General features: G+C 48.6%; 2 protein-coding genes and 1 long non-coding RNA gene across 9 annotated transcripts; 2 read left to right on the top strand and 1 right to left on the bottom strand.

The window, feature by feature from the left end:
• The first annotated feature begins 83 nt into the window (after window positions 1-83).
• On the top strand, window positions 84-9,612 carry CCNL2 (cyclin L2). 6 transcript variants are annotated; one of them, XM_042032089.1, is made up of 12 exons: window positions 84-376; window positions 1,126-1,200; window positions 1,493-1,602; window positions 1,849-1,969; window positions 3,077-3,141; window positions 5,918-6,017; window positions 6,106-6,210; window positions 6,422-6,563; window positions 7,262-7,379; window positions 7,461-7,553; window positions 7,873-8,242; window positions 8,283-9,612. In XM_042032089.1, exons 1-11 carry the CDS (start codon window positions 104-106, stop codon window positions 8,225-8,227), a joined length of 1,557 nt encoding a protein of 518 aa, XP_041888023.1. In that variant the 5' UTR covers window positions 84-103; the 3' UTR covers window positions 8,228-8,242; window positions 8,283-9,612. The 6 variants fall into 6 exon arrangements, with proteins under 6 accessions (XP_041888023.1, XP_041888024.1, XP_041888022.1 ...); XM_042032090.1 differs by having other exon boundaries at window positions 8,323-9,612; XM_042032088.1 differs by having other exon boundaries at window positions 7,873-9,612.
• A 2,301-nt stretch (window positions 9,613-11,913) lies between these two features.
• LOC121666493 (C-factor-like) lies at window positions 11,914-21,638 on the top strand. Its single transcript, XM_042032095.1, has 6 exons — window positions 11,914-12,136; window positions 18,793-18,844; window positions 19,139-19,326; window positions 19,676-19,831; window positions 20,595-20,705; window positions 20,879-21,638. Exons 1-6 carry the CDS (start codon window positions 11,996-11,998, stop codon window positions 20,990-20,992), a joined length of 762 nt encoding a protein of 253 aa, XP_041888029.1. The 5' UTR covers window positions 11,914-11,995; the 3' UTR covers window positions 20,993-21,638.
• LOC121666494 lies at window positions 16,853-22,608 on the bottom strand. 2 transcript variants are annotated; one of them, XR_006016675.1, is made up of 3 exons: window positions 22,381-22,608; window positions 17,422-17,493; window positions 16,853-16,945 (listed from the first exon to the last, which is right to left on the bottom strand). It is a non-coding gene; the product is annotated as an uncharacterized LOC121666494 (long non-coding RNA). The 2 variants fall into 2 exon arrangements; XR_006016674.1 differs by having other exon boundaries at window positions 16,853-17,493.
• Window positions 22,609-22,623: the final 15 nt, after the last annotated feature.

The raw sequence follows: 22,623 nt of genomic DNA on the forward strand, positions 1-22,623 counted from the left end.
CCGCGCCCCCACCGCGCTCCGCCAATCGGCGTCGGGCGGATGCTGGCGGGGAGGGGGGGGAAGGAGAAGGAGCGCGGAGCCAGCGAGGCGGCGGCGGCACAAAATGGCGGCGGCGGCGGGAGGCGGCGGCGGCCCCGCGGGCCCTCAGGCGGCCGGCGCGGCCCCCGCCCCGGTACCGGGCCCCGGCGCGGTGCTGATCGGTGACCGGTTGTACTCGGGCGTGCTGATCACGCTGGAGAACTGCCTGCTGCCCGAGCACACGCTGCGCTTCACGCCGTCCATGAGCAGCGGCCTCGACCCCGACACTGAGACCGAGCTGCGCGTCACAGGCTGCGAGCTCATCCAGGCGGCCGGGATCCTGCTGCGGCTGCCGCAGGTGGGGCTGGGCGCGGGCGGGGAGGGGGCCGGGACTGAGCGGGGACGGGCTTTTCTTTGTGCGGGCCTCGATCTCCCGGTTACCGGCCGGGCAGGCCCCGGGACCGCCCCGCGGTTACCGGCCGGGCAGGCCCCGGGACCGCCCCGCGGTTCGCTGGGTGCCGGAAGCCGGTGATGTCAGCGCCTTCCTGCGCCGCCCCCGCCGCCTCCGTGTGAGGCTCGGGGATTGTGCAAAGACGGATTTCTTAAGGCTCCTTTGGAGTCGTGGTGACCTCGGGAAGGTTTTGTTTCCCGGAGAACTTTAGTCCGAACGGCCTCGTTGCTCTCTGAGCGTGAAACTTTCCAGCTACCGAGTCTTAGCGTGTTCAAATATATGCAAATCATGACGTTATTAGATTCCCCCGCTCTTTCCACGCCCAAAAAGCAAATTTTTTTCTGGCGTACTTTCATAACTTTCAATTTTATTGGCTTTTGGGGTTCTTTTACCTTTTAATCAACTTGGAGCATATTTTAACTTTTTTTTTTTTAGAAATTTGGGATTTGATGTTTGTATTTGACCTGTAGGCAGTATTTACAGCGTTGATAACATTTTGGGCAACTCAGTTACTTAAATATTAGTTCTAGATTTTTTTAGATACCATTAAACTTTCTCCCATGCTTAGTTAATCTTCTGGGTCTTAAATCTGTTAAAGTGTCTTTTTGGAACTGGTAGTTTTGTTCATGCCTGTTGTGATTTTTCTCTTGTTTTAGGTGGCTATGGCTACAGGACAGGTGCTATTCCAGCGGTTTTTTTATACCAAGTCTTTTGTGAAGCATTCCATGGAGGTAAGAAGGCATTAAATGACGTTTGTAGCCATATTTATCTTCTGATCTCTCTTGGCAAGTTGTCATTTGAGATGTGATCAGTGTTAGGAACTAGCCTGGAGATTATAGTTATAGAGAAACATGATTTTACAAAGCTATTTAATAGTGATTTTTGTTAAATATTTCAAATTTCCTTGTTTTACCACTTTTTTTTTTTTTCTTGTTATTCCTCCTTAAACTGTTGGAGGAGCTCAGTTCCTGAACTGGAACTGATACATTATATAAAATACTATATTTCATGCTTATTTTTCAGCATGTGTCCATGGCCTGCGTCCATCTGGCATCCAAAATTGAGGAAGCCCCCAGGCGCATTCGGGACGTGATCAATGTGTTCCATCGCCTCAGACACCTGAGGGAGAAAAAGTAAGCTGAGAATTCCAAATAATCTGAGCTATCTGTGTTGTGTTTTAGTTACCAAGCTTCATGACAGCATCATTCCCTGTTTCATAAATCAGGGAATATCTCAAAGGGATCTCATGAAGTGAGCTGACCCATTTTATTCAATAAATATTTTTGATGTTATAAATAATGGTGTCTTTTATTTTTACATGACCCAGCCTGCATGTGAGTCTCCTTTGGGGTTAAGATGATTGTCTTCTTGACTTGCAGAAAACCTGTGCCTCTAATATTGGATCAAGAATATGTGAACCTGAAGAATCAAATAATTAAGGCAGAAAGAAGAGTGTTGAAGGAGTTGGGATTTTGTGTTCATGTGAAGCACCCTCATAAGGTTTGTAGTGTATAAATTCACTTCATAACCAGTGTCTCATGTTCTGTAATGCTTTGAGGAGGCTGCCTGACTGCATGGAAGCTCTGTGGACTGTACATGATAATTAGTGAAATCAGTGAGATTAGTTTCTTACCATCCTGATGTTTTCTTTCTCATTTAAGAGACTCTTACTAATTGGTCTTGTATCACTGCTGAGTGACGGCGAGGTGGATGCAGGTGCTCAGTATTCCTCGAAGGCAAATTGGATCAGTAGGTAGCTTTGGTGGTAGAAAACGTCACCTTAACTTAGATTCCTGAGCAGGAAGGAGTTTGGAGGCTTGGGGTTGTCATGATCACTGCTGGTGGAAACATGCTGAGGTATTAAAGCTGTGTGAGCCAGTTTAGCGTTTCGTGTGTGAAGGGCTTGGCTAGAAATGAGACAAGGCTCAATATAAAAGTAGCAAGGGATGATACTTGAAAGATACAATTCCCTCAAATGTTTAAATTGTGCCTTAATGGATAAAAGAACTTCCTACTTCTGTGCCAGCTGAGTTGGGATCTTGCTCTTCTCTAAAAAACTCCTGTTCAAAGCCTTCTTTTTGGGCCTGCTTGACATTCAGAATTTCCTTTTGTTATCCACCCCAGAGGACAGCTGTAGTTTTGTTAATTGGTGTGAATTCTGCCACTATTCTTCCTCTCTGTAGCTGTGTTTTCCTTCTAAACCGAAGGAAAAACCCTTAGAGCTGAACAAACCAAGGCACAGTGTCAGGTCTGTTCTCTGCAAGCACTGCCACGCTTCCCTCCCTGCTGATTGCAGTGAGCAGCTTTTTCTCCCAGGCTGCAGCTAAAAGGATTTGTGAGGTGTGTAGGAGAACAAAATCAATCAGCAAAATCCTTAAAGCAAACCCAGGTGGAGACAAGACCTGGCTGAGTAGCAGGATGGAAGGGCTCAGAAGGTCAGAGCTGGTGCAGAAGCTGTGTGGATAAACACTGGGGATGGTGCAGACCCTTCATGTGGAGTGTTGTAGGCCTTGAAAGAGGATTACAGATGCCTCATGGATGTCCCTCTGAAATAAGTAGGTGGCTCTCCAGATGCTTGTTAATAACTCAATAACCCATATCTTCCAGATAATCGTTATGTACCTTCAGGTATTAGAATGTGAACGTAACCAACACCTGGTCCAGACCTCATGGTAAGTTGATTTTCTTTGTTCTGAGAGACCAGAAGGGGCAGTAGCAGAAATATGTCACTTGAGGCACTGGGCAGCATTGCCCAGCAGTGCTTGGGGCCACACCAGACAGCTGCACTGTCCTTGGTGTGCCCCAAACTACTTCCCAAATGTTGATCGGCCTCTTAAGTTAGAGGCACTGTTTTAATGGTAAGGTAGCTTTCCACCCTGACTTCTCACTTCCCTCCTCTCTGCTCTGACTTTCCAGCTGAAGGGAAAAGGTTGGGTGGGTTAGAGTTGTTCCCTTGGGTTCTTGTTCTTCAGGGAAAACTTTAGGTGTAATTCAGGTCTGTTCCTAGTGCTGGGAAATGGCTTTTCCCAGGGCCTGAGCTTCATTACAGGTTGTATCAAAACCTCAGCACAGATAAATTTCTTTTATCTATGTGGATAATGCAAGATGTCAGCTTCTAAGACTGGATAGATGCATAGCCTGCATTCGTATTTGCCAAGAAATGTTCTTTGCCTTATTGCTCTCATTTAATAAATATTTGCTCGGGGGTGGGAAGCTTCTATAAAATTCCTCGTCTTAAACTTTACCAAATAAGTAACGCTTTGAAACCATAATGCTTTTTAACAATACCAATGGTCTAAAAAAAAACCTTTAGTGAATCCAAAGACCATATTTCTGCTGACTGAACTGTCTGGTACTGTGACCTGTGTGTAGAGAACCAGTTTTGACTTTTCTTTTCTGTACTCTTTTGATCAAAGGGTAGCCTCTGAGGGTAAGTGACTAAGACTTCTCCTCTGCTGCCCATGGTGCAGGGATAGCTGCCGTCTTCAGTCAACCCAAAGCTCTCCAAAGAGAAGGCTGGCTCTAGACAGGTGGTATATACATGATAGTAGAGTAACTGGCCAACTGCTTCTTGTGCTTATATTTTTATTTTTACTGTGCATTTTTTGATTGTTTGTATATTTGATAACCTGACCGTTGAAGTTCTGAAAGATTTTTATTTCTTTTAATGTTCTATTTCTCTTAACTGTTCTAATATGATGTGTTTCTATATGATAAAGCATATTAAGGTGGGGTTTAAATCTTTAAAAGGGATGAATTAACAACAAAAAAAAGAACAGTTTCCATTTGTAAACTAGTACACGTGTGAAGCTTGGAGACAAAATGTGATATTTAGAGACACTTCCCAGAAGCATTGCATGGAGCAGTGGAATGGGAGCTCTGGACTGCTCACTGCGAGGAATCTGCTTGTTATGGAAGGAGGGGGAGGTGGGGGGAGGGAGGGAGTTACCCCAGTTGAGAAAGGGGTCAGATGTTACAGTAACACATCTGTGTGCTCACCTTTGTTGCTTCCAGTACCCGAAAACTGGTGGGTATCCAGTATAATTGGTTTTTGAAATGTGCATTTTTACAACATTACCTTTTTCTTAAGCTATTGTGACAAGGATTCATTTCCTCCAGTGTCTGACTGAGCCCACAGGGAAGATGTGCAGAGGCCAAACTTGGAAGCTGGCATGGTCCTCAATTTGGCAAATCAGCAAAAAGCTTTGCAGCTTCCAGATGTTTGAAGTCACCTTTTCCTTTATCACTTCTTTGGCCAAAAGGTTTGTGCTCTCTTTGCAGTAGGACAACACCAGGAGGTTTAGAAGTTCCTTTCTCCAAGGAAGATGAGCTGATGGTCAGTGTTGCTTCTCTGGGGCAGGAGTTGCTGTTTGTATAAACAAGAACAGAGGACAGCTGGGGCAGATGGGAGCTGGATACTCCTGGGATTCAAATTCCTCCTCTCTGTTCTTGTAAACAGTTTGCAGGTGCCTGGCCTGTGGTCTCTGGTTTGGATATCTTGGGGGTCAGTGAATCCTTGTATACTGGGTACCCACATGGTTAATTACTACTTTAAAGTATTACTTTAAAGACTTTTATTGTGTCTGGTTTTAGTTTTTCTCCATCTGATATTTTACTGACGTATGTGCTCCCAAGTCTAGACCTTCTAAAGCACATCAACTGACAGGTTCACAGGAATTTACTTTGTGTATTTAAGCTTTAACAGCATAATGCTTAAGTGTACTGACTGGAATATGTGCAATATTTTACAGTTTTCTCATTCTGTGAATATACATTTTAAGCAACCTTACTGAAATGGGACAATTTGGAAACCTTATTTCATGTGCCAAAGAGGAGATCTGCCTGAATACTGACTGTTCTCCTGAACTGACGTTCCCACACACCCTGATTTCTCCTATGGCTGACTTTTTGCATCAAAAAGAATCCTGTTCTGGATGGAAATGGACCCTTAAACCCCACTGGAAGTTGAGCTGTGCTGAAGAGGACTGCATTTCATGGGAGAACTGCTACAGGAGCTGCAGCTTTTGCCACATACCTGGTTCTGCCCTATTGCAGGGGAACATGTGAACCTAAAATTCTTTAACTGAGTATTTCTGAGCACACTGTATGTTGTCTTGATGAAAATAACTTGTTTATTGCATGAGAGCAGGCCAGTAGACATCCAGCAGGAAAAGTGAAGTTAAAATTGGTTCTCTTCTCACCACTGAATTTTCAGCAGTCAGACTTTTTTTCTGTCACACATCCCTCCCCTTGAGGGATTTATTTTAGTTACTTATTTTATTTTTGTTTTAGTAAAACCATTCAGCTTCTCTTTAGATTTACAGGAGTATAATGTTGAAGTCTAGTAACTGAATGCAGAAAGAAATAGCCCTTGTAGAAGTAAAACCAAGTCAAGAACCCCAAAGAGCTTTGCAGTGCCTTGCAACCTTCTGCTCTCCTGTTTTTCAGGAACTACATGAACGACAGCCTGAGAACAGATGTCTTTGTGAGGTTCCAGCCAGAAAGCATTGCCTGTGCCTGCATTTACCTGGCAGCCAGGACACTGGAGGTGTGAGCCACACTTCCATGGATTTGGGGATTTTTCAAGCCTTTTAACAGCAGGAGAAATCTGAGCTTTGTCTCTCTCTCCCTTTCAGATCCCACTTCCAAATCGCCCACATTGGTTTTTACTGTTCGGAGCAACAGAGGAAGAAATTCAAGAAATCTGCTTAAAAATCTTGCAGCTCTACACAAGGAAAAAGGTTTGGTTCTTTTTCATGTTGAGAACTCTCAATAAAGGCTGCAGCTCAGAGCAGGAGTTGGAAAATTTGACCCTGTTTGAAACCACAGCTGCAAGCCTGGGAGTGAACAAAGAGCAGTCACTGTCTGGGACTCCTTGGATTTTCATTCCCCTCCCTGTGAGTGAGTAACCAGGAAATTCAGTTCTCACAAGCAGTGCTCCTGTGTTCACAGGTGGATTTATCTGATCTGGAAAGTAAAATAGAAAAGAAGAAATTGGCTATTGAAGAGGCAAAAGCACAAGCTAAAGGTCTGGTACCTGAGGGAGTCCCGAGCTTGGATAACACATCGGGATTTTCCCCTATCCCAAAAAATGGTAAATAGTGGATAACTCATTTTTAATAACTCTTTCTCATCTTTCATGTATATTTACCCTTTTGGGGAAGCATATACACGTGTGGTTTGGGGGCTGTTGGGGATTTTTTTAAGATGGCTTCTAGCACTACTCAGCTGGCAGGGTTTGAATAGCATTGTAACTTTATGATTTCTTGAATGAGATAAAAGCTAAAATCAAATTAGTCTGAAATTAAGACTAGTTTAAACCCATATAGTCCAGGGACTTGCTTTTATGTGGATTTGGCAATAAACTGAAATACTTGCCACTGGCATGTTGTGCTAAAGCAATATTGAAGCAGAGGTGCTGTGGCAGGGGTTACATTTCGGGGTGTTGGGTGGGGAATTTGTTGGTTGAAAGTTTCCAGTCTGGTGCAGTCTCACCTAGAAGACAACATTCACCATCTTCTTCCCCAGTTTACCTTTCAAACAATGCTGAATAATTGGCAAGAAAAGGAGGGTGCTTTGCTGCCTTCTCTTGCAGTTCACTCCCCGGGGTTACTTCAATACTTTGGCAGAAATGTTTCAGATGAATTTCTGCCTCCTGTGAACTTGTTCAGCTCTGCTTGTGGGTGGCTGTGTGTGTGCAAAGCACAGCTGTGCAGCTCTGATCGTGGCAGAGGGGAGGCTTCAGTCCTTGCAGGTACTTTCCAAAGACATAACAAAGGCTTCTTCTTCCAGAGTCTCCAAAAGAGGTTAAAGGAAATAAACCTTCACCACTACCTGTGCAGGCCATGAAGAATGCTAAAAGGAAAACAGAGGGAGCCAAAAGAACCAGCTCCAACAGCCCAGTAAATGGGTAAGGTTTCATAAAGAAGCAGCTGCTTTTCTGCCATGGGTACCTGAAACAAAATAATTGAGTGTCCATGGTCTCTTGCAGTGTCCAGAAAGGAAGAGAGAGCAGAAGTCGAAGTGGAAGCAGAGATCAGAGTTACTCAAGATCACCATCGAGGTCTGCATCCCCTAAGCACAGGTAGGGTGTGCTCCCAGAGCCTCCCAGGCTCCAGTTTCCCAGTGCCAGCCTTGATAGCTCATCACCAAGAGGCTTTGAGGTGACCCAGCAGCGTGGGCTGCTCATTAAACTCCAGAGTAACTCCAGGTGTGGGTGTTTACAGTATTACTGTAACTGAAGCTGGAGAATGGGATAAGAATTCCTGAAAATCAGTATTTTTACAGTAGCCAGGTGTAAGTTCAGGACACAAGATGAGTTTTCACGGGGTACTGAACAGCAAAATCCAAAATGAAGTTCGTAGAAGTTAAGAAAATCATGTTTGCTCTCCTTTTTTTTCTAGGAAGAGTGAGAGTTACTCCACATCCAGCGGCTCCAAATCCCACAGCCGCTCGCGGAGCCGCAGCGATTCCCCTCCGAGGCAGTTCAACCACAGCTCCGGCTACAAGGGCTCCAAGGTCCGGAGCTACAAGAAATCCAAAGACTACAAATACTCGGCGCACAAAGCGCGCAAGTCCCGCAGCCGGAGCTCGTCCCGCTCCCGCAGCCGCTCCCGGGAGCGCTCCGACCACTCCGGCAAGTACAAGAAGAAGAGCCACTACTACCGGAACCACCGGCACGAGCGCTCCCGCTCCTATGAGCGCGCCGGGCACCGCTACGAGCGTGAGCACCCCGGGCACAGCCGGCACCGCCGGTGAGCCCCCCTTCCCGAGGGAATTCCTGCTGGTGAGCCCACTGGGGCTGCTTCCCGAGGGAATTCCTGCTGGTGAGCCCACTGGGGCTGCTTCCCGAGGGAATTCCTGCTGGTGAGCCCACTGGGGCTGCTTCCCGAGGGAATTCCCGCTGGTGAGCCCACTGGGGCTGCTTCCCGAGGGAATTCCCACTGGTGAGCCCATCGGGGCTGCTTCCTGAGGGAATTCCCACTGGGGCTGCTTCCCGAGGGAATTCCCACTGGTGAGCCCCCAGGCTGCTTCCCGAGGGAATGCCCGCTGGTGAGCCCACTGGGGCTGCTTCCCGAGGGAATTCCCCCGCTGGTGAGCTTCCCCCCCCCCCCAGGGCTGCTTCCAGAGGGAATTGCCTCAGGCATCCCTGGGCACAGCCAGTGAGCCAGGGCTGCTTCCCTGGGCACAGCCAGGCTGCTTCCCTCGGAATTCCCTCTGCCAGCAGAGCTCCTTCCCCATGGCTTGTGCAGTAACAGGGTTCATCTAGCTTGTGAACCCCACCCCTCGCTTGAGTCGTGTTCTGCTGGCGGTTTGTGCTCGTCCATGAATCCAAAGGAAAGGCTGGCAGGGTGGGAAGTGATGCCAGGAGTGACCTGTGCCGGAGTGTCACCGTCACCTGCTCACCCTGGCTGCTCCTGTCCTGCTCTTCAGCGATTTCCATCCCCAATGCAGTGCAGTGTTTGGGATTTCCAGTCCTGCAGGCAGCAGCTCCGTGGCCCGTCCTTGGAATGCTGTGCCCAGCAGTTCTTCCCTGTGGAACTGGAAAGCTCCTCATCCCCCTGGGAGTGGTTTGGTGCTAACAATGCCCTCTTTTCATACTGGCTCGATGATGTTGTACAGGTGGGAGGTGACTTTTTTTTAGACCTGTTGCCTATATTAGGTTCTCTGTGTATATATATTTTGCAGTGTTACAGTACAGTATGGGAAAATGGCCTTCCTAGCCTTTACACTTTACCCACAATGTAAATAAGCATTTGTTTAATACAGGTGAAGATATATACAGAAAATTCAAAACTTGAATTCTATCAAAAAAGACTTGTGTAGAAAATTCTGATAAATGTGAAAGTATTTAGCTCTGTGCATTGAGAGTAGTATATTTTTATCTGTGCAATGCTGTGTGCGGGCCACCAGCTCAGAAGACATTTCCTATTATATCCATTTGAAGTGGTTGGAAATTCTTTACTCAGGATCTTTGACACTCTGAAGAATTAGTAGTTTGTCAGTCTGCATGCTTGATGAACAGAGCATTTAAAAACCAATTAGCAGAGCCCCACAGCCCAGTAGTATCAGTTCTAGTGGTATATCTGAGCTGTTACTCTCATGCTCCCTAATTTCATTAAAGTATTTGATTTTCTATTACATTCACTTGAGAGTAGTTTCTTATGAGCTACACCACTTGTGCCTACTCATAAGGAAAGAAATTTGTGCAAAATTAAGAGATTTTCAAACTGTAGTAGATTCGAGACTTGGAATTAAATCCCTAATCCCTTAAAGGTAGGAATTTGGGGCACCAAACATAACATCCCCCAATCCACAAAGATCTGAGGTGGAAAGTGCATTTCTCTGACTTCAGGAGTAGCTGGCAGGTCCCAGCTGAGCTTCCTGAGCTGTGTTTGCTCTGGGCCTCCTCACCTGGACAAGGAGAAACAGCTGGGGTTGATCTCTGAAGGTTGCACAGCTGGGCCTCAGGAGAATCCCATCCCCTGGGCTTCGTGCCAGCTCTTGGGGACTGAACATCTGTGGTGGGTTTGGTGTGGGGAGCTGCTGGGACATTTGGGGGCAGGCAGTGCTGCTGCTGAGCACGGCAGAGTCCCCTGGCTGGAGCTGGCAGAAGTTCACCTGAAATGCAAAGCCCCACGTGTACCTGTGTGTGTAAACAGGGCTCGGCCCTGCAGGTGAGTTATGGCTTTGTTTTCTCAACCTCTGGCGACTCTACCATGGCTCTCACTCATCAGAACCTCTCTCAGGTTGCTGTCTGAGCTGTTTCTGCTGTTCACCTGCAATTCTTTTTGCTCTGAGAGATGGTTGAAGGGACAGCACTGAAACCTGACTGGTGGGAGTCACTACAGGCTTGGCCCAGTGCTGATCATCATTCCTCACCTAAATCCCACCTGCTCTTTCCTCAGATAAAACCTCCTGCCTGCTCTGGCCACCCAGCCTCATCCTTCCTTCCTGGGAAATAATCCTCCAGGCTTCATATTTTCCCCAAAATGGCTCACCAGCAGTAAATCCACTGTGTCAGAGCTGTGTTTGTGTCAGCAGGGGCTTGGCCACCAAAGCTTTCCTTTCCCAGGTGAGAGCCCAAAGGATTATTTCCCAGAGGTTGCCAATCCCTGCTGTGTGAAATTCCATTTGTGCCAACAGCTCCCAAGCACAAAGAGGTCACTAAACAATTTTAGGCTGGATGGGGATTTTTTAAAAAAGATCTTCCAAACCCACCACACTGTTGGTAATGCACAAAGGAAATTGTTCTGAAATGCACATAGTACGTGTGGGAAGGAAGCACCTTTAATGGATTAAAGCACCTGGAAAAGAAGAGTGTTCCAGAAGTTGCTGGAATGGAGCTTTGTTTGAAAGAAAAAACAGGTATCAGTATCCAGGGCAGCCTTGCTGCTGGCTTCCTGCCACAGCTGCTGTGTGCACAGGGATGAGCTTTCCCCCAGCTTTGGGGAACTGGAATCCAGGCTGTTCCAGAAGCCCCCCTGGTGAGCTTTGCTCACAGCCAGCACTGTCTGAGGTAGGAGAAATGTCTGGAAGGATCTTGTCATCTTCATCTCCCGTGGGAATGTGATGGGAACACCAAACCTGAGCTACCCACCAGCAATACTTTAATATATTTCAATCCTGTACATTTTTGGAGCTACTGCCTTTATTTAGAAATAAACCAACAAAAGGGGAAACAGGGCCGACTCAGCAGCTGTTTGAGGCTTTTCCACAGAATTTTTACAAATTACCAAATCTTTGTTCTTCAGTTTCCCAAGGAAAGAGTTTTATTCCTGACCCTCCAGCAGGATGAAATTAGTTTTAAAAGTGTAGTGATCTTTTAAAAAAGGAAAGAGCAATCTTACGCTCACAGATGTAATTAAAGCCTTTAAACCTCCAGGTACCAGTTTCTGCATGAGTGTGCAGATCCGTGAAGGTTATTGATCTGGGAAGGCACGTGCCAGTCTGGGGGGAATAGGGTGAGGATGAGCTAAGGGCAGGACGCCTGTATTGATTTCCAGGACCAGGTCCTCCACAGTGAGGAAGGGAGAGTAATGCAGTGCCAGGCACACCCCAAAACGCCTTTGGCAGGAACGTGGGGAGTCCAGAAATGGGGCTTCAGTTCCTGCCTCTGCTTCATCCCCCAATTAGAGAGCTGAATTCTCTCCTGCCCACGCCTGGCTGCTGGGGCGAGCGCTTTCACCCTTGTCCCGTTCTGTGGGACTGATAACGAGGGTCAGAGGGCTCAGGGGCTGCTCTGCAGCCGCCACTGTCACACGCAGGGCTCTGAAGTTTGTGGAACGGGGTTTGGGTACCGGCCGGGCGCGGGATGAGCTCGGGTCTCTGTGGGAGGGGGAAGAGCCGATTCCCCTTTCCCTGGCCGCTCTCCGAGCCCGTTCTCTCCCTGCCCCCGGAGCCGGGCGGGGGAGGCGCCGCGGCGGGGGCGGGCCCGGGGCGGCGGGGCCGGCTCCGCACCGCGCAGGTTGAGAACCGCGTGGGCTTAAGAAGCGCCGGGAGCGGAGCGAACGGGGCCGAGGCAGCATGGCCCAGCCGCGCTGCCGCTCCGTGCTCATCACCGGCTGCAGCCGCGGCATCGGGCTGGGGCTGGTGCGGGGGCTCGCAGCCGCCAGCCCCTCCCCGGATTTGGTCTTTGCGACCTGCCGGTACCCCGAGAAGGCGCAGGTAAGCGGGGCGGGGGCGCCGGGAGTTCCCGGAACGGGGTAACGGCGGCGGGAGGGAGGAGAAGGCACTTTGGAAGCGCGGAACATCTCGAGCATCCCTGTGCCGGCAGCGAGAGCCCGCGCTGGGATGGAGCCGAGGCGGGTGGAGCCGGTGCTGGGGAGTTCTCCGGGGCTGGAGCTGGGAATATCGACGATAGGGAGCGTTCTCGGCAGGAGGAGAGCGAGCGGGACGCGGCCGGGCAAGCAGGAGGGCAGCAGCAGCATCTCCAGCGCTCCTGCCATCCCCTTTCTTTAATCCCCGAGTTTCTCGCTGGATTTGCTGCTGGAGGTGTCTGTCCTGTCCTGCTCGAGTTCTGCAGGGGCAGCCCGTCCCTCAGAAACCTTCCCCGTGGGATCTGCCACAGTTTTCCTTCTCTCTCCACGGCGTGTCTGTGTCCCCAGCAGGAGCCGTGCCCTCTCTGCCTCTTTTTCTCTGCTGCACTTACAACAAGTGAGAAAGCCCAAATGAACGATGAATTGAATGCTCCTCTTAGTTCCCCTCTCGGCTGGGCAGGGGTCAGCGTTTCTGCTGGAAATAGCTTTTGTTACCTGCTGCTCCTAGATCCACTTGCAGCCCTCTCTCTCCCTTTTCAGCCCAAGTCTCCTCTGCTGCAGCATCGCAGTACTTTTGGGACTCCTTCCCTGTCCCTAAACTCTTCCAGACAAATTTCACACACACCTGGAAGCTTTGGAGGCAAATCGATGAGGGTGATCAATCACTTTGTGACCAGCAGTGTCACTTGTTGCGTGTCCAGGCTGATCTCGGCTCTCCTCGGTGAGGTGGAATTTGGGCAGCACAGAAATGCACACAGGTATCCATCCCCCTGTTCCTTCCCTCCGGTGCTCCAGAGCTGCAGGAAGCTGAGCACTCAGCCCTTTGAGTGTCTCAAGCCCCTCGGGAACGCCCCAGGCATTTGGAAGGAGAATTGATACCCACAGCCCTATTCCTGCATCTCCCCTGTTTCAAACGTGGCTGTCCCGGCAAAAGGCAAATTCCCTGGCACGTGCAGAGGGAAGCAGAGCCCCCGTGTCTGTTCCTTCTGGGGGGTTTGATTCCTTTCCTACAGATTGTGATCACACCGTGCTAGCAATAAAACAAACACAGCAACTCTGTTTACTGCTTAGCTATAAAAAAAGCCCTAAAAGGTCACCCCCGAGGATGTGGGGCAGGGTTGGCCAGGTAACAGTTGCACTCTGACCTCTGCTTCTCCAGAAACTGCTGCTGCTCTGCAGGTACTTATGAAACTGAAGGAAAATAATTTTAAAAAAAAAGTCCCCAGCACAAAGGAACATTTAGGGTATTTCTGAATGAAAGTGCAGAGACACAGCCCAGCAAGGCTGAGATCAGGTGCACAGCTCCCTGCCAGGGCTGCTGGTCCCTGTGGCTCCCCCCGAGCCCCTCCTGTGCACCACCTGAGCAGGCATTCAGGCATTCACTCCATTCTGTTCCCTTTTAACTCCTGTTACCCGAGCTGGCACCGGTCCCAGCCCTGTTTCCTATGAGTGATTGCACAAGAGCCCGGTGTAGCAGTGGCACAGGAAAACAGCAGAGACATCTGACCTGTGTTAGATCAAAATCTCCCGGCGTGGTTGTTTGTCCTGAAGCTGCTTCAGCCGGCTTTGAGAGAGGTTCTTTCTTTTTTTCACCAACTGGGCCCTGTGATTTTTCATCATAATGGGCTCGGATCCATTACATGGAGAAGTGAAATGGTTCCTTCAACAGGAAGAGCTTCCTAGGAAACATTACGCGGGCAAATCTCAGCACAACTCATCGGGTTTTTTTTTTTTTTTTGTGCGGCCAGTATTTAAAAATCTGGAGAGAAAAGGCTGTAAACCTGCACAGGAAGATGAAACAGCCTTCAGACAGTGCGATGTGTCTGGGAAGAGTCTGGGTCACTCCTCGCTTGCGGGAGAAACCTGGAAAGCCTCTGGCAGGGTGTCTCCTGTAGGCAGGAAGCTGGCCAGGAGCCACATTCCAGTAACCCCAGTGGTGATTCTGCAGGCCACATGGGTGCATCCAAAGCTTTTTTTTTTTTTTTAGGGGGGCAAGTTTTGTCCTTGGTGGATCAGGGTGGGTTTTTGTTCTTTGTAAGGACCTCTAGGCCATGTGCTGTGCTTTGGCAGGACATCAGTAGAAACCTCTGCAGTCAGCTGAAAGCATATTTCTAACAGATGGGTTTGGAAACTCCACAAGGAAGAGAAATCTTTACTAAAGGTATTGTAGTGGTTTCACCAGCATTATCTGCCCCATCTGCAATGCACAGAGCTGGCACAAAACCTTCTGACCCTCTGAGAGTGTTCCCACTGTGCTGCTGGTCCTTGGGGCTGCAGAGGGCAAGAATAGACCTGCTCCAGCCTCCACCACTGGGAATCTTGGTCATGGGAGCACCACGTTCAGCTGGTGCTCTCAAAGCTTGGCTCCAGCACGGCAGTGCTGCTCAGCGTGGTAGGAAAGGCAAAGGTTCAGCGAGGTTCTGGTCTTTTTTTTTTTTTTTTTTTCTTTCTCAGAGATGAACCTTTGCTGTCAATGACTTTCCAGTCAAATGTTGAACTCCCAGAGTTCAGGTCCCTGCTCTCAGAGATTGGCACTGCAGGCTCGGCTTAGGGCACATGAAATGGGCTTGGCCCAACTCAGAGCTGTTTGTTGGCCATGCACGCTGGACTGTGAAGCTGAGGGAGTTTCTCTGCACACTTGGGTCAGTGCTTTTTCTCTTGACAGCAGTTCAGCTGGTCTAATTTTGGTTTTCCCTCTTGGCTTTGTGGTAAGTGACCATATGAAAACCCTTCCTTAGCACAAGCGAACTGCCCCCACTTCCTCTCCTGCATGAGAGGATGAACCTGGAGAACAGCAACTTTGGACAGTTCCTTTAAATTCTCCTCTGGTTTGGCAGAGCAGCATTTTCCCGTTGCAGAATGGAGGAAGAAGATGGGTGCAGCTCGAATGAAAAGGTTTTTAAAAATTATCTTCCAGTTTTTAGAGGAAAAGTGATTAAATATGCTTAGCTGCTGGCAAGAATCTCCTAGCAGGGTGATGACTGAATATTTCAGAGCCCTCCAAACAGTGGACAGAGAAGAGCCCCTAAGGAGCTGCTTTTAGAAAGATGCTGGGGAAGGCTGACTTTGCTTTCCTCTCTTTACCAGGAAAGCAGCACATCTCCTGTAACTCCCTAACCTTGGGATAATGCTGAACAGCTGCAGGCTTTTGCATGTGAGTCTGTGCTGGCAGAAGTTGTGAAAACTCGAGTTCTGGGGCTGAGGAGCTCCTAGGTGGCCTCCCTAGAACATTTGCCTAACAAATGGGCTGCAGATCACACGATAACATGCAGCAGGCCCGCAGGCAGCCAGATAACCACTGCCCCTCCTGGAAAAGCACCATCGGAGACTCCTCCAGCCACTCTCTGATTCCAATCTGCCTTTTCTTGGGCTGCTCCAACGCTGACAGTGGGAGCAGCTACAAATCTCCTGCGAAATAATCCTGATGTCCTGTCTTTGCTCTCCAGATGGACACAGCCCCGGGTGCAGTCATTACCAGGGAGCCTGCAGGGGCTCATGGACCCAGCTGGAATTCTCCCCACACTCCTATTTTTCTTCCTCCCCCATCCTGCTTTCCCATAAAAGGGAAAAAACTCTGCCCTAAAGGACTGCACTTAAAAATGCTGCAGCCCCTGGAGTGCCCTCTCTGATGGGGGACGGGGGAGATGGCCACGGTGTGAAGAAACGTGGTGCCCAGAGCTGTGGGATCTGCACAGCAGCAGCTCCCGTTTCTCCTGCTCTCCCCATAGCCCCAGTGTGTTCCCAGGTGAACAAATTCCTCGCTGCTGGAGCCCTCTAGAGAGCTCTGGGAAGCTTCCAGGGCTTAATGTGCAGTTTCCCTTGCTGTGAAGCAGGAGATCCTGTTACAAATTGTGCCTGTTCCCTCGTCAGACCCGGAGCTCTCTCTGCTCACTGTCTCTGTCAGGACTGGGGCTTGTTTTTCCCTTTAACACATATTTTAGCCATGTGGTTTGCAACTGGGAAGAGCAGCTGAGTGATCTGTGCAACAGATATATCAGGCAAAGGGGGCATTTCTGACTATATATCAGGTGGAGAGGGCATTCTTGAAGTCTTTCTAGTTTTGGGTTATTGCAGAGTTGTTTTGTTTGATTGTTTTGTGTTTTTTTCTGGAAGTGTTTTACACTTCCTACAGCAGTAAGATCTGGCTCTTCTGGAGTCACAGAGGCCTGTGGGTCAGGGCAGTGCTGTGGAAGCTGTTACAGGGTTGAACAGTGAGTTGGCTGTACACTGTGATACTGAAAACCTGTCTCAGAGGGACACAGAAAAATAGGATACACCTCTGGCTTTGTCCCGAGTGCAAGCAGGACGATGTGAAGGATACCCAAGCACCTTTATCCTGCCCACAGGCTGTGTTTGTTTGGCTTGATTGCTTCCAACTGGCTGAGCGGGGCCAGGCCCTTTCCAAGAGCTGTAACTGAAGTGGATAATGCTTTCACAAAGAAGGCAAAGTAAATCTTGCTAAATGACAAAGACAACAGAACATTCCTGGTTGAAATCGAGCAATAAATACCCTGTGTGCTGAGGAATCTGTATCTGGAGCTTTGAGTGCCAGAGGATCTTTAAATCAGAATAGGCTGACTCTTTGTTAATCGTAATTAAAAATCAGCAAACAGGAAACAACAGATGCTAATCAGAGTTTAATTCTTGTCTTGGACTCCCGAAGAGTTGATTCTCAGGGGTGATTGTTCAGGTGCAGAGCAGTTCTACAGCTCCTATGCTAAATAAACACAGCATTAGGGAGTTGTGTTGTGGCTTTTTGTTGGGTTTTGTTTGTCTTGTTTGTTTTTAAAGTCTCTGTCACAGCACACTAATTAAAAATGACTTAGCTGGGATATGCTGGCTGTACCGACTTGTCTCAGTCCTCCTTTTCTCATGTTCCTTCTAGTGACAGGAGGGGAAAAATAGGCTTTCCTGCAGTTTTTAGATGTTCTAACTGGATTTTTCAGCTTATATCAGGTGTAACGCTCTTGAAGACCAAAGCTGGCTAGATCAGCTTTGTGCCTGGGAGCTGCTTCTCAGAAATTCCAACCCCTGAAGTGGGAGTCACTTGTTAACTAAGTAATTAACTGGAAAACCCATTGAATTTTAAACCTAATTTGCATGCAGCTATTGTAATTTCATGCTGTTTATGTACTGGAGAATGCTTCATTCTCCAGTGTTTGCAGTTCTTAATTGAAAATATTGCTTACTCACTTCAGAAGCCTCTCAGTTGCCGTTGCTACTCAAAGCAGCTCTGGCCTTTCAGCAGGAGTTGGTAGCTTGTTTCTGTCAGAGAGTAAAGCATATAAATAAATGAACTATAAATAAATGGACAAACCTTGAGAAGCCAGAGCGCTCCAGGAGTTCATTATCCATTAAGTGATACTGTCAAACTGGAATCCAGTGACAGTCCAAAGGCATGGAATTATTGCAGGCCTTGACATGGCAGAGCTATTTCATCCTGGGCTATCAATAAACAAGACAGTGTGTTCTGGGCCTTTAATTTATGGAAAACTGTCCCACCAAGCCCTGTCCAAAGCAAGGAATGTCTTCTGGTTTTGTGCTTCTGACTTGTTTTTCCTTCCCCCTCCCCTTAATAGCCTTAACTGCAGTTGTAGATGGGCCTCAGTGGGAGAACAAATCTCCCAAACAAGCCTGGAGAGAATCCTGCAGGGTCTGATGTGAGATTAAAGATGCAAGGCATTATAGTTTGTCAGAGGACACGGAGTCCCTAAAGTGTCTCCAAGGGGCAGAGAAGGATTCTTTCAAAACCTGCCCTCCTGACCCCTATTCCCAAAGGGCTCCTAAAGAAAGGGATTTGCTGGGCTGGAATGTTTGGCCAGGTTGCTGTGTCTCCTGAACACGACTGGGAGCATGGAATCCATCTGTTATGTTTGGCCACACTTCCCACTTGGCTTCATGGCACAGAAACCTGAGTATTCCAGCTGGGCCTATAAATCCAATTTGGAATACTTTGTCCAGCCGGAACACCGGAGAGCATGGATTTCTCCAGGAACACCAGCCTGCTCTGCTGACAGGCAGATGGGAGAGTTACAGCAGGGAGGGAATTGTTCTTCTGGACAGTGGCTGTGCCTGGGATGGATTTCATGGTGTACTTCACCTCCACTTACAAGAACTGACGCTAACGCGGCTGCTGGGGAAACGGAATTCCCATGGGAAAACTGCAAACAGTAATTCCAAATGGCTTTTTAAAAGCGTTCCTGTTGCTCCAAAGTGATGTCCAGCACTAGCTGAGCTTCAGGAGAATTATGCTTTTCTTGCAAAGTTGGGAAGCTACTGGATTTTTACTGGAATGCTGAGAACTGAGAAATATCCCACTAAAAATCCAGCACGGTGGAGTCTGGACTAAGCAGGGAAAGAGTCCAGTTCCTTGATCTGGCTCTTAGGAAAGCTGCTCAGAAGGCTGGAAAACCAAGTAGAACCACTGCCTTCAGTCCAATCATGAAAATATTTCAGTTGCAATTCTAGAGGTGCAGAATTCAAACTGATTTATGTAATAGCCATGGAGATTTTTATATATAATATACATATATACATACATGATAAAAATTTTCTTCTTCCTAGGAACTGCAGCAGCTCAGCAAGCAATACAGCAACATCAAGCTCCTGCAGCTGGGTGAGTAAGGGCCTTTATTTCTGTGTACAGAAATCTGTTCCACTTAGGTGAAGAGATTTCTTAAGAAATTGGTCTCCTGAGTGATTAGTATCTGGACGTGATCTCCAGCAGCTGAAAACCATCTTAAGATAACACAAGGGAAATGTAGTTCTGTAAAATCTGTGCATTTTCACCTGTGTGCTGCCCAAACATCCCCAGGCAGCCTCAGATTTGGTTTGGCACGGGTTGTCTCGTGCCAGGCAGACCCTGAAGCCCACACTGTTCACTGGGGCTCTTCCTGCCTCCTCTGTGCAGATGTGGTCTGTGAGAACAGCATCAAGAAAGTGGTCAAGGAAGTGGAAGAAATTGTGGGAGACAAAGGCCTGAACTGCCTCATCAACAATGCTGGCATCAACGTGCTCGCCTCGCTGGAGGAAGTCACAGCAGAGACCATGCTCACCATTTATGAAACCAACACCGTTGCCCAGCTGATGGTCACCAAGGTAAGGACTGGGAGGAATGGGCTTAATCTGGGGCTTTTCCACAAGTGAGCTGGACTTGTCCAGGTGTTTGTCCCCTTGGAACTGCACAGATACAGTTCTGACATGGACCTGCCCGTCTGGAGAGCAGCAAGAGCTGCTGTTTGTGCACCTGCTGTGGGATCACTTCATGGCAGGTGGGGACAGGAGCTGGGCAGAAAAGGCTGCTGGAGGAAGGTTTCCTCTGTGTCTGAGGAGCCATCACTGCTCTGTGCTGGTGGCCCAGAGCTGTACTGGGGTTCCTGCTATGAATGAGGGAATGATCCAACTCCAACCCAAGTCACCAAATGAAAGCAAACTCTTGTTTCCACAGGCGTTCCTCCCCCTGCTGAGGAAGGCAGCCCAGCTGGGCACTGGAATGGGCTGTCACAGAGCTGCCATCATCAATATGTCCTCTCTCGCTGCCTCCATGCAGCTCGTCCAGGCAAATGAGATGTTCCTCAAGGTCTATCCCTACAGGATAGCCAAGGTTTGTGGGCACACCTGGGCTGAGTTAGAGACCACGCTGACCCCAAGGTGATGATGCCAAGGGGTGCAGCACCTCTGTGGACACAAAAACTGTTCTCCTTCTTCATGTGGGTGGAAATGGGAGCTGTGAAACTCTGCACCTGGAGCAGGCTCCCAAATCCCTGCTCTGATACAGATCCACACCTGAGGGATTTGGCATTCAGGGGAGAGCTGATGCCATCGAGTGTGGGTTCTATCAGCTGTGTTCCTCTCCCATCCAAGCGAGGGAGCAGGCAGGAAGCTCAGCAAAAGGTGTGCTGACCTGTATGTGGTGATGGTAGTGACAGGTGGGATTTTTAGTTTTGTCACATCCAGAGATTGAGTTTGCACAGATAGTCAGGATCACACATACAGTTTCTCCTACACCACCTACTCATAAGCTGTTAAATACTTGTTTTCCCTGTTCAGAAGTAAATGAATGTTTGTGTAGTGGTTATGCAGAAAAACACAGTCCTTATGTCAATATTATTCTCCTCACAGCTCCTGAGGTGTTTCAAAGGCGACTTTATCTTCCATTGCAATGTAGTTTCATCTTTGGGCAGTGAGTTTATGGTGGTAGAGCTTCCAGAGTGCCCAGAAGGTCTGGATGAGTTACTGAGAGTCTCTTACTGCCCCTTCCTGTGCCAGGAGACAACAGGGTGGAAGGGAGGTGCCCACCAGCTGGGTTTGAGGTCTTGCTCAAGGCTCATAAACAGCACATTAATAGGTGGTTTCCACTCCCACAGACTGCACTGAACATGATCACCAGGTGTCTCGCTGCAGACTTGAAATCGGACGGGATTCTCTGCATTTCCTTGCACCCAGGCTGGCTTCAGACAGACATGGGTGGAAACATGGTGAGTGCCAGCTCTGGAAATGTGACAGTGGGGGTCCCTTGTTGTCCCAACCCCCTGGTTGCACGCCTCCATGTACTGTGACACACAAAAATACATCTCCCTTCATTGTAGAACCTCCTTGATTCTCTTCTGCAGGATATTCCCAGTAATGACCTAAGCTTGATTCATTCCAGGCTCCCATGCAGGTGCAGGAGGCTATCCCAGGTATTCTCTCTGTTCTGGACCGTCTCGGTGAAAAAGAAAATGGTTCTTTCCTAGACTGGCAAGGGGAAACTCTACCGTGGTAGAAGTGCACAGAACTCTACAGGAACAGCACATCAGTCACAATTTAACCTTGCCACTGCTGTCTGTGTCTCTAGGGTTTTCTTACACACTCCTTGAAATAGCCAGTGTGATGCTGAGCCTCTCTCTAGGTGTATTTGGAAAGCAAGGTGGCTGAGTCTTTCATTGGTACTGCTACTGCTCTGCTCTAATGCTTGCTGCAAACACTACTGTGCTCTCGGTGATGGGCATCTCCTGGAACCCTCAGAAATGGATTAAAACCTGCAAGTTAAATCCGGGGGCTGGTGGTTCCTTTTCACTTCCAAAACCAAAGTGGGCTTCTGGCTCTCTGCAGAATTAAATGACCTGACCTCAGAGTAAGGCCAGTGTAGGCTGTCAGATTCCAGTATGATCCATTCTCTCCAGAAAAAAACTCCTTCGGTTTCCTTTGTTCCTAACTGAGCCAAGGCTGAAATTGCCCAGCTCTAAACCATGGGAATTTGGTACTTCTGTAAATTCCGTGGCAAACTCTTGAGTGTCCCCAGGTTGCCAGTGTACACCAGGCACTTGCTTTGTTCCCAGTGGGTGACTAACAGCCTGATATGGGGGTGGGAATGTTGTTTTGTACATAAACTTCTGAAGTGTCTTCAATAAAGTCTTGATTAAACAGTCTGTTTACCGAACTGTTTACTTCGTTTAATTTCTCTTCATAGGCTTCTCTTTCCTGGCAAGAGAATTTTATTCCTAATTTTCAGGAAGAAACTCTAACCAAAGCCAACCTTTCAGGGTAGTTGGGTTTGATGCAGTGGGGTGTACCTAAAACGGAGATAGACCCTCGTTCTGGTCTGAAATACTAAAAGCAGCTGGTGAATAAATCTCTTGTGTTCTGGCTGAGGTAGGTATAAAAGCAAAAAGCCCTTTGAAGTCCAGGATTGGCTTCAACATCCCTCCCTTATGCCAGCTGATTAGGCACTTTCATGCTGTGCCAAGACGGTGGGTTCCTGTGCCGAGTAAGAGAAGGCAAACAACAGCCAGGTAAGGGGAGAGGACAGGTGTGGCTGTCCCTGGACAGCAGCCACTGGGACTTGCCCCTGGATGCAGACGGAGGTGTGGCAGGGAGAGGTGTCTGTGTGTGCCTTCCATGATCCCTGCGTCACCAGGGACAGGCAGGCTCACTGTGACAGCATCACAGGATCCTTCACAGAATCACCGAATTCTTCACAGAATCACCGAATTATTTCGTTTGGAAAAGCCCATCGACTGATCCCCTCCTCGTCACCCAGCCCAGAGCACTGAGTGCCATGTCCAGTCCTTCCTTGGGCACCTCAAGGGCTGGGGACTCCACCACATTCCCATACTTAACAACCCTTTCCATGAAGGAATTCCTCCTGTTGCCCAAAATTCCTCCCCTTACCTGCTCAGACGGGCTTTAGTGAGGCGCTCCTGTGACTCAGCAGGTGAACACACCCCAAGCACTGACTTTCCAAGTGTGGCTGAGGTCTCCGTGCAAACCGGTGCGTGAGGCACACGCCTGGCTTGAACCGGTTGAAGGATTTATTTTGGAGCAAAGCTGGGGAAGGGTTTGGAGCACCAGGAGAGGCTGAGGGAGCTGGGAAAGGGGCTCAGCCTGGGGAAAAGGAGGCTCAGGGGGGACCTT

The sequence above is a fragment of the Corvus kubaryi genome, unplaced genomic scaffold (assembly GCF_017639235.1).
Source record: "Corvus kubaryi isolate FWS band 111438036 unplaced genomic scaffold, C.kubaryi_AGA036_p1.0 37352, whole genome shotgun sequence".
NCBI lineage: Eukaryota > Metazoa > Chordata > Aves > Passeriformes > Corvidae > Corvus > Corvus kubaryi.

Coding starts and splice junctions, on each gene's coding strand:
- CCNL2 (XM_042032088.1), top strand. CDS start 104: ATGGCGGCGGCGGCGGGAGGCGGCGGCGGCCCCGCGGGCCCTCAGGCG. Junction 3,142..5,917: donor CACCTGGTCCAGACCTCATG/GTAAGTTGATTT, acceptor CCTGTTTTTCAG/GAACTACATGAACGACAGCC. Junction 6,564..7,261: donor TTCCCCTATCCCAAAAAATG/GTAAATAGTGGA, acceptor TTCTTCTTCCAG/AGTCTCCAAAAGAGGTTAAA.
- LOC121666493 (XM_042032095.1), top strand. CDS start 11,996: ATGGCCCAGCCGCGCTGCCGCTCCGTGCTCATCACCGGCTGCAGCCGC. Junction 12,137..18,792: donor GGTACCCCGAGAAGGCGCAG/GTAAGCGGGGCG, acceptor TCTTCTTCCTAG/GAACTGCAGCAGCTCAGCAA. Junction 19,832..20,594: donor ATCCCTACAGGATAGCCAAG/GTTTGTGGGCAC, acceptor CCACTCCCACAG/ACTGCACTGAACATGATCAC.